The sequence below is a fragment of the Corvus brachyrhynchos genome, unplaced genomic scaffold (genome assembly GCF_000691975.1).
Source record: "Corvus brachyrhynchos isolate BGI_N302 unplaced genomic scaffold, ASM69197v1 scaffold237, whole genome shotgun sequence".
Lineage (NCBI taxonomy): Eukaryota > Metazoa > Chordata > Aves > Passeriformes > Corvidae > Corvus > Corvus brachyrhynchos.
Window position 1 is genome coordinate 266,836 of NW_008238959.1, and position 10,353 is coordinate 277,188.

Genomic DNA, 10,353 nt, shown 5'->3' on the forward strand with positions numbered 1-10,353 from the left:
TTCTTTTTTTTTTTTTTTTTTTATTTTCTACTCTTAAGTTGAGGGAGCTCACTGGGGTGATCTCATTGGCGAAATTCATTCATAACTTGAGTCCCTTTTGCTTTAGAACATGATTTTGTTTGCAGAATTTGGCTTCTTTGTCAATGACTCTTGAGTACTGTCCTTCTCTATAACAGCTACAGGCTGCTTTTTCCTAGCCTGGGATGCAGCATTAGAGCTGCACTTCTAGCAGTGTCATCAAGAATGCTTGAAATATTGAATTGTCACTTGAAACCATGAGTCTTGTACACATGTAAGGGGACAGCAGGATGTTGTAAAGGTTCTTTTTCCTACATGATACCCTGGCATTGAAAACTGTCCTGGGGATTTTGCTGTCTTTGTAAGAATGTTGAATTTGTACAGATGAAGAGGAAAGGAAAAGGAAAAGGGTGAAAGCTGTCCGAGTTTATCTTTGCAAAATGTACAGGTGCCTGTTTGTACAAGACTAAAGAACTGTTTTCTTGATGAGCCAGTGCTGTAATCAGCCCTTAATTTGCAAGCAGGGGTCTACAAGCAGCAAGATACAGCAAGGGTCCTGGAGAAGGCATCTTTCAATACTGGGGGGGAAGAGTTGAGCCCTGTGTTTAGAGCCGGTGTGACACAGCAGGCAGAGAGTGATTGCCCAGCAAAGCCTAAAGGGAGGAATGTTTGCACAAACCAAAGCTGTAAGGAGTGCAAGCGGTGCTGCAGCCTTTCTGTTTCCTGCAAGGCTCATAAATCACAGCAAACAGGACGCTTTTATCGGAGGAAAGCCCTGAAGTTAGGGCAGGTCAGAAGCTATTTTACAGTCTCTTCTGCTGGCCCTGATAACCTGTGCATGGTGAGCTGGGTCGCCTATCAGCAGGAGGGCTGCAATGAAACGCAGGCTGTGGCAATAATCCCTGATGCAAAGTCCTTCATGACTTTCGGAACTTCGCGGCTGCCCGATTGAGCTAAATGGGTGGAGTTTTCCCTTTAAATAGCTGTGCCTGAGAGGCTGTTGCTGCTGTTGTGGTGACACTGGGGTGTTGCTAAGGCTACAGGAAGTCAGTGCTGACATATCTGTATTGGTGGTATGCTTAGCATGGACTGAAGAAAAATGGATCGTATGGTTTCACCACCACAGTTCTGATCTCCTCAAAGGCTGTGGGCCAGAGACTTCAGGTGGCAGAGAACAAAAATCTTGGCCAGAAAATGTGTGTTTGGTGTGCCTGGGTTTTTTTTAATGTCCTTACTGCTGTTCCCAAGTTGGGAGGGTTATGAGAGGGTGGGAGGGGGTAGCACTACAGTGTCACCTGCCTCTGTGTCTGTGCATGCACGTGCTGGCCTTGGGCAGACCTTGAAACTCCCCAATTAAAGCATGTCCTGTAACTGAGACCCGTTGCGGGCATCTGGGAGTGTGGGGTGAGTGGGTAGATCTGGGAGAGAAACATGCATTCACGGACTTTCAGCAGTTCCTTTCTACGTGAACACACAAGTGGCTGTTTGCAGTGATTTCCTCTAAGAGCCCCACAGTGCTGCAGCCCTGACTTGCATGGCTTTGCACTTCAAAAGCCTCGAAGGATGTAATTTTGCAGTGCTTTGTCCATCTTCCTCAGCAACGTTAGGCAAATCACCTTAGCTGTGTGAAGTTTCATCATGAGTTCCATGAGGGTAACTCTTACCCTGCTGCGGGGGGCAGGGGAGGGCTGTGTTGCAAGGCCCGCTTCATAATTTGTAACCCATATTTGCTGTCCTTGGAGAGCTTCCATTAAGTTACAGTCCCCACGATTAACAACTGCCGTCTGCCAAGGAATACTGTCAAAGCTCAGCATGCCTAGAGCTGTCTGGTTTGAGAAGGTTGCAAAGAGGCACGAAATGCTGTCAGCATGTTTTAGATTGCATTTGACAATAGTCCGCTAAAGTAGTATGTTCCATCCTGTATGCAAATTGAACTTTGTCAAATTGTCTTACCACAAGATATCTATATTTGATACTATATTTCTTTCTCACAGATTCTGCCTGGCTTGTTCATTGGCAACTTTAAAGGTAAGATTAGTTTTATCATTATCTCTAGGATTGCTTAGCCGGGATCTTAAGGTGTGGTTTTGCAGGCACTCAGAATTCTCTGGCATCTCTGTAGCTTTTTAACCCCATCTTGCTTCATGTTTGGATTCACCTGGTAGCACTTAAAGAAGAACTTGTTTTCTCTCTCGTCTGCGTGCTGTGCTGCGCTGCAAGTACTTTGAGAAAAGTGAAATGAATACCATCTCCTTGGAGCATGCTTCAGCTGGAATTCTTAAACGTTGGCCTGCCTTAAACAATTCCCGTGCTTGGCAGGCAACCCTGTGAGCCAGGCAGATTCTTCATAAGGCTTATTGCAAGCCCTCCTTATAAGTAAAGGCTTACTATGCTTCCCGCTCATTGCTTTCATTATTTTGGTTATTTATAACAACTTCTGAAGAGTTCTGTTATCAGTGCTTGTGAGACTGATAGGTCTGCTGGTTGCAGCCTGACCACTGATACTCACACCGTCTCTGCTGCAGATGTAAGTTTCTATGGATTTTTTTCCTTTATGCATGGGGTTTATTTTTTGCGTACAGAAAAACAGACACATTTAGAAAACACAGGAAACTTTGCGTAGACATCCAAATAAATGGCCTGTTCTCAAAGCACTCTGTTAGCTGCAGTTCTGGCTGACTCTCCCTACTCAGAAGTAAACCAGTTGTGCATGTACAGTTGTTTTGATGGATGTAGACCCTATGTTTCCTATGCTTGGGTTAAACAGCAAAGCAGGGCTCACAGAGGCTCCTGAGATAATCCTGTCCTTCCTGGGCTGTCTGATACCACATCCAGTCTGTTAAGACTGGCAACATCTACATTGGATTTAGATGGTGCTGTACCTTCTCTCTGCCTCATGCCCACCCTTCCTTCCTTGCCTCCCCATCCCAAAACCCACAAGTTCAGTGTTTTTTGCCTGATTTACCTGCCTCTGGATCTGATGACCCGTACTGTGGATCCAGTGCTTGCTGGCCCTTGGGATGTGGAGCTGATCACTTTGGAATGCAGCCCGGAGGTACATGTGAAGTTAGAAGCTGCCTTTTGCCACATCACAAACACAAGCACAATGGCTACTGTGTCAGGGAGTTAATCATGCCATAGTAAGGAAAATGAGAGGATGGAGATGATTTCATGCTGATAATGGAAGGAGAAAAATGAAAAAAGTAGGAAAAAAGGAAAATAAGGCCAAGAGGGTAGTTTTGAAAGCCCTTTGGGTGGACCACTGCATGGTCTGATGACAAAATTAACTGACTTGGTCACTGCCATGTTGCTTCCTCTTTTTCTTTTCTGTTCCCAAAATAATTGAGGCGAGGGGTGGAATTGGGAGGATGTTGGATAGTGGGGTCCTTTTGGTTTCAGGTAGTCTGGCAAGGTGGGCAGAATGGGTGCTGGTAACATGGCTCCCAGTCTGTCCCTCTCACCGTGGCCATCCCGCTGGTAAGCCCTTGCCAGTCCGCCCAGGGGAGCGAAACTCAGCCGGAGCATCTGTTTGCTGGTGCAGTTCTGTTTTCAGTGGAAGGGAGTTGGCCAAAGTTGTGGAGTGAGTCAGCATCTCTGCCCATGCAGGCCTGTGGCCCTCTCACTTGTGCTGCCCTGAGTGCTCTCCGCGTGCCTTGGGAGTGGCTCGGGAATGGCAAGGCAGGTCACGCCTGCACGGAGAGCAGAGGCGTGGAGGTGGAGGTGCTGTGAGTGGGCAGTGTTTCTGGGAACCTCGCTGAAAAAAAAGCAGAGGGTGTAATGCTTCTGCCTACCTCCATAAAAGAGAGTAAAGACGAGTTGACTTTAACCCCAGTGTTTGTGTTCTGGAGTCTGTTTTTAAAATTAATTAAAACCACAAACAAAATGTCCGTTTATTTACTGCTATGACCTTTGCTCATATTGCGTTTAATGACTGTGTTCTACCATCATGAGTACCTGTTATAATCTCAGATAAGCTACCATACCTGGAGAGGAAGAGAAAAGATAGGTGTTGCAGTACTTCACTAATACAAGAGCATATTTTTAAAATTCTTAGCCTTTTCTGCATCCCTTGTCCCTCAACACCCCCTTGCCTCACTGCTTAGGAGCAGTTGCAACAAGCTCTCTGTGCAGTGAAGTCACCCCATTTAGGAACAGGTTGTTGGTTAATTACCAATGTATTTTTCTGGAGGAGTTTGATCCCCATGTTCTTGGGGCGTGTTCTGATTTGTGGCACTTTTTAAAAAAGTGACTAATGAGCGTTGAGGCTGCCACGAAGGGGATCACTGACTGAGAAATACATGGCAGCATGTGCAGTTGGGATTGGTCAGAGTATCCTGATTTGGGCAGCTGAAATGACTAGCTACTTGTAAAGAGAGGGGTTTACACAATTATTTCCTGTAATGCATTTTTCTTCAGTTTAAGACCAATAGCTTGAGTTGAATAAAGTTGCATCTTGTCTGTAAGAGGAGGAAACACTGAATCCCAGGTGTTGTGCATCGTGCCTGGACACAGGGCTGAATTCGTGGCACTGTCAGAGCCCCTGAGCAGGGGTGGAGAGGAGCGAGCTTCTCCTGAAGCTGAGTCAGGGGAATGGCTGTAAATCGCTCTGATCTGCCCTCTGGAGGATAGCCTTTCCCCAGTGGCTCCTCAGGGAGCCTCTGGGCATGCACAGTTTCCAGAGCTATATCAAAGTACCATCCTATTCACGCTTCTGTCTCATTACTGCATGGGAGACCTCTGGGAACACTGGCAGACTGGGAAAAGGCACAATTCTTCCAGATGGGTGCCTTTCTGCTGAGTGAAAGTGGGATGTTTGAGATGTTAAACACTAATTCTGGAGGGCCGTTGTCTGGAGAAGGCATTCAGCAGTTGTTCTGATTGGGGAATTATTATTCACCATTCAGCTATATTTCTACTTTTAGGCCTAATAAACTTAAAAACAGTCTATGGCAGAGCAGTGCAAATTCTGCATTTGACTGGGAGATAAACTGAGGCCCAGGAACAGCTTCTGAAATGAACCTGTGGCAGAAATGGGAGCTGAGCTTGCTGCTTCTGTTTCATTTGGTGCTGCGCAAACCTCTAAGCACATAGACTGAGAGGGGCTTTAGTAACCACCTTAAGGGTCTTTAGGGTAGAAAGTTATATGTAGTGCTGATTATGGAAAGCACTGAAGTATCTCCTGAAATCCCCCTAAGTCCACAGGGCTTGAGTATGTCTCTGAAAAACTTTCCTGAATAAGCACAGATCTTGGCATGTGTTCTAGTGCTTTTTATCTTACAGGCTCTATAAGCATAATTCAGCTCACCAATAGCACATGAAAATTGTGGTATGCTCCTGAGAGGGTGTATTTGAGATTGCACAGCTAGAGGGCAGAAAATTTCAAGAAGAACCATGGATGTCCATATAAAATACCAAGACTGGGTCTGATCTGAAAGCCCAGAAGGAAACAGAGCTCTTGGAATTCTGTGAAAGTGAAGGAGGAGTTACTTCTTTGCAATTGGGAGAGTAGGGGGCTAAGAGAGAAAAGTGAGGGAAAAGAAAGAGGAAGTTAACTCTTCTTCCTGCCTTTGGTTTTGGAGAAAATTTGGTTTGTTTCATTTTTACCTTGCAGATGAAATGCCGTCCTCTCAAAAGACAAAGTTATTTATTGTGGGACTGCGTGTCCACTTGTCTTCTGCTTTGGAAACTTGATGTCCCTTGAAAGTCACCTGTGCTCACAACAAAAATGGTTGCTTTGTTCCTTAAGGGATTGACAGGACAGCCTGTTTCTCTGCACATCTGAAAAAAAAAAATCTGTTTCTTCTGATAAGAGATTCTTAATGGGTGCTCAGTTTGCTTCCAAACCAAGAGGTGTGGCAGTAGCAAAAACTAGACTCAAACATGTTAGTACCTTGAATGTTCAAGAGTTTGTGTTCTTCCTTGTGTGTAATCATTCAAGGTTTTTCCCATGGAATATTTGGGGGCTTTTTAATCTGAAGGGCAAAGCCACAATATGAGGTTTAATTTCCCCCAAAGAGTCCAGTGTTGCTGTGGATGATCTGGATAGTCTTGGGAAAGTTTCTGCCCTTCCCATTACTAAGTGTATAAAAAGGCAATGCCCGCCAAGTAGTTCTGCTGTGTTTCTAGAGTCAGCTAATTCCTGTTCTCATCTGCTTAGTATTTTTTTTAAGTTCCATTTCCTAAGGCTTTATATCAGGTACTGAAAACAGGAGAGGATGGAGATACCATTCCCTTTTCCAGGTTCACCTTTTGAAGGAAGACAATTTATTGGTACTCCATTAAACAGAGTACTGACCTCTTTTCCCCCTTTTTCTTGTTCCCCAAAAAGGTCCTTTTTAGAAGATGGGACAAAATATGTATATGAAGTGGAGATGGGAGATGTGGAGTTTTTGTTCATGTGCGCAGTTTGTATGTGTGTCTCTGTAATTGCACATAACTGGATTTAGGAACAAAACTCTCCTGATGGGAAGGCATTCTCAGTAGTAGCTCTTAGTGCTCTGAACCACTGCAGAGGAGGTTCTTCTTTAGGTGGCTGTTTCTCTGTCTAGCTCTCTCCAAAGTAGAAAATAAACTGTAGACAAAATTTTGCTTTATATAATAAAAAAATAAAGATCTGGTGATGATGAAATTGTGGTCTCTATACATCTGCAAATTGAGACGTAGTACTATTGTACATACTGGGCTGACTTGCCTTGTCTGAGAGGAAGTCGTTATCCCTCACCTTGCATTTCTATGGAGGCACTAAAATACTGAAGTAAGAGAGAATGGTTGTAGGTACATTTGAGACTTGACCACTGTAGAATTGGAGTCGTTCAGTCACTGATGTGTCTTAACTGGAGTGGTTGGAGCTGTGTTGTCTCCCTTTTGCTGATGGGGGATGAAAGCACGCTGCACTAGGTGATTTGCTCCCCAACCACGAAGTAAGGCTTCCCAGTGCTTCAGGGAAACAAATTCTGACAGGCCCCGGTCCCTGGTTTTGGTGACTTTGGCACTGCTTTTGCAGTTAAGTGTTTGCAGCTCTCTGCATGAGTAGAGGTTAAGCTTGGAGTCATAGTATGAAACTGAGGGAAAATAGGCTAAATGTAGGAGGGAGAGAGGAAGACTTCCCCCATGTGAGTTGTGTCATTTTGTGTGAGGAGTTTCCCAAAGGCTTTACTCAAAAGTCTGCATCTGCATCAACTGAGAAGCATTTTTCTGTATGAAACAGAATGTTAGGTAACCTGTTGTGAAGAATAATACCACATTTGAGGCACTCTTTAGCGGATGCACAGGAGGGGCTCTGATAGGTAGGTTTAATCTTAACATTTGAAAATGAGGTGTTTCATGCTGTGATTTCAAAACGTGAGCCTGCATGTGCTTATACAGCCCTGTGCTTCGGCAAAGAAGTTAGAATTGCTGTGGTGATGGTGGTTCTTTTGGTTTTTGGTGGTTCTTTACATAACCTCTAATTTTTTTTTTTGTTATTTATGGTATGAGACTGTGAATGACAGGATATCTTATTTGTACTGGTGTTTAAATAGCTTTATCTGTAGTATCTGTAGAGACTTAAGGCAGGTGCTGGGGAACCAGGGGAATTTCCCGTTTGTAAACTGTTAGAAGTTTACATCCAGATAGTAGCTGGGAAGCTTTTTCTCCTCTGCTTTATTGATTTGAATGGTTATTTCTCAAATATATTAAGGACTTGCTGGTTACCCTGTGACATAGGTCTGGGATGGCCATTTCCAGCTTGTTTCTAGGAATATCTGAAATTATAGTTTTGATTTGCTGAAATTCCTTTAGCCTAAGTCTCAGTAGGCTAAGAAGAACTAAGGTACTTCAGTCTTTTTGAGTTGTACTGTGTCCATTAGGCCTTTCATACTGGTTCAAAGCAGTCAGCATTTAATTTGGATCATATCTTCTTTTAAAGCAGTTCGCCTTGTGTGGCAAGGCATTTCTTCCCATGTAGGTCATACTGATAATTAGAGATTGAGGTCTCATTGTGCTAGCTGTACATTGACACCATGAGTTCCAGCCAGCAGGCTCTGAAGTCTGCCCTTAATCTTTGTAAGATAGAAACCAGTGATTTTTAGGGACACTTAGACTGGTTTCTGGGCTTCCAAATCCTTGTCTGCTTAGGTATTCCCTAAGGAATTGAGACTGTCCTACAAACTGTGAAAAAAATCTGAGGGTCAGGTGGATTAGAAGACTTCGCCTGGCAAGCATTAGCATTTCTTCTTTGAAATGTTTGCTCTGAGATTTTTAGGAAATTTTATTTGTTCTGTGAAGCTAGGCTTTAATTCTGTTTCAGGCAGAATTTGTGTTAGTTCTCTCCTGAAGGATTAGGCATCTGTGTTGATCATGCAGGCTTGAGCAGTAGTGAGTAAAATCCTTGCAGATTTGACTCTTTTCTTCATTTTATTAGCTGTAGAGAAGCTTTCATAATTGGATTAGGTTCAAATTTTATTCCTTGTTACTGTGCTCACTTGGATCTTGTCTATGGGGCAGTATAATTAAATGTCCAGCTTCTCTTTGTGATGCAGAAAAGGCATTGAAACTTTATAGTAGGTGGATAAGACGACACAAGAGATGCTAATTGAACTCGTGCACGTACATAAAGAACGTACAGGTGATGCTATTGTTATTTTTGTACCTAGAGAGAGCCGGTTTGAAACCTTTGTGGTCAGTGCTCTTTTTTCTGTGTGCAACCAGGCTAATGTGAACAGATTGTATGGGCAGATTTCAAAGGCAGGTGTTCACATCACAAAACCACTGCTGTACCATTCTCTACCATGGTGTGCTGTGCCATTCTCAAGCAAAAAGGTCAAAAGTAAATGGACACAAACTAACTTTTACCTGTATTGGTGGTTCTTTCAGGTCATTTTCTGACACGCTGATATTTTAGTATGGGGAAAGTTGCTCACTGAAGACAGATGATCTATTTTACCTTTTTTTCCTCATAGAATCAAGCCTATGGTTTTGCCATATCTAGCATGAGATTTTCAGTCGCCCCAGTTATCTTTCCAGTTTTGAATGTCTGAAACCCCTTGGTTACAGGTCTAGGAACTACCTTTTCACAACTGCACTTCCTTGCTGTAGCATTTTGCTTTTTCCTACATTTGATATCTTTATAACCTGTCTTTCTTTAGACTTAAAATTTTTATACGTATTGGCTAAATGCACCTTTTCCTCTACTGGTTCACAGAATGTAAGAATCTTGTTGTTGTCTTGGCTTGTCTGTTGAGAGCTCATTCAAGTTATATGGTTGGCTTCCCTTCTCAGACCTGGAAATCACAAATCTGTTTCCCAAGTGAAAATGTATCCCCTGAAGGGGGATTTGTGGGTAGAGAGGTCAGATATTTCTTGTACAGCTCTGAGTGCATGTTCATTTGGCCATCACCTGCACACAGGCATGCACAGACTTCTATTTCAGATGCAAATACATGAAACTTCTGACTTGAGAACACATTCCTGAGTCACTTAAGCTTGGTCTTTATATAGTATATAATTTGTTTTGGAGTTAGAAGTGTGTCTTCCCGTTACCCGCTCTGATGACGGTGTTCTAGAACAGCTGCATCTGGGGTTTTGCCTGACTTTATGAGCTTCAAAAAGAAATGTGTCAATGATAAGCGACTTTTCAATGTGAACAATGGAAATGCTATTTCAAGAAATTAAAAAAAATTGTCTTCCTTTTTTCCCTCTATCACAGATGCCCGAGATGTAGAGCAATTGAGTAAGAATAACATTACGCACATTCTTTCCATCCATGACAGTGCCCGCCCTATGCTTGAGGTAAGAGTTGTGGAGGACTCCACAGTAAATCCTTACTTTGCAGTTGACTGTTACAGTCATCTTGGGGTTAATTTCTTGTTCTGTGTGATGGGCATTCTGAGACTGATTTTCTTGAAAGCTGTAGTTTTGGGATCCAGCCACAGGTTTTGTTGGTGCTGCTGTTATAACAAGAAGAAATCTAACTGACAAAGGAAGAGAACTACAGTGTCAATCTGTGTAACACAATAATGGGATTATGTTATTAATTTAATAGTAAAGGTAAGTTTCCTTCTGTGTGGAGTTTAAGCATCACAAAAACAACATTCCTTCCCCAGTACTAGCCCTTCTTTGTACTTGGGCCCCTTCCTTGAGTCTTTATGGCAGATAGGTTTGCCCATAAGTCCTTTTCCATGTGAAATAGCCTTATTTAGGCTTGGAATGTGGGAGGAAGCGGTGATCCTCATATAATACATCTAATATAGCAGGGCATCTGTAGTCTCCCACACTTCAATATAAAGTATTATTCCCCATTTTACTGAAGGGAAACTAATCTGAAGACTTGTATTTGCTGTTATCTTGAGCAGGGAA

General features: G+C 43.1%; 1 protein-coding gene across 1 annotated transcript in view; it reads left to right on the plus strand.

Annotated features, from left to right (window-relative positions):
* DUSP22 (dual specificity phosphatase 22) overlaps positions 1-10,353 on the plus strand; it is a 44,055-nt gene that overhangs the window by 3,864 nt on the left and 29,838 nt on the right. The window contains exons 2-3 of the mRNA XM_017738598.1: positions 2,013-2,046; positions 9,704-9,786. Of these exons, the coding sequence (XP_017594087.1) occupies positions 2,013-2,046; positions 9,704-9,786 (117 nt within the window). The remainder of the gene's footprint in view (positions 1-2,012; positions 2,047-9,703; positions 9,787-10,353) is intronic.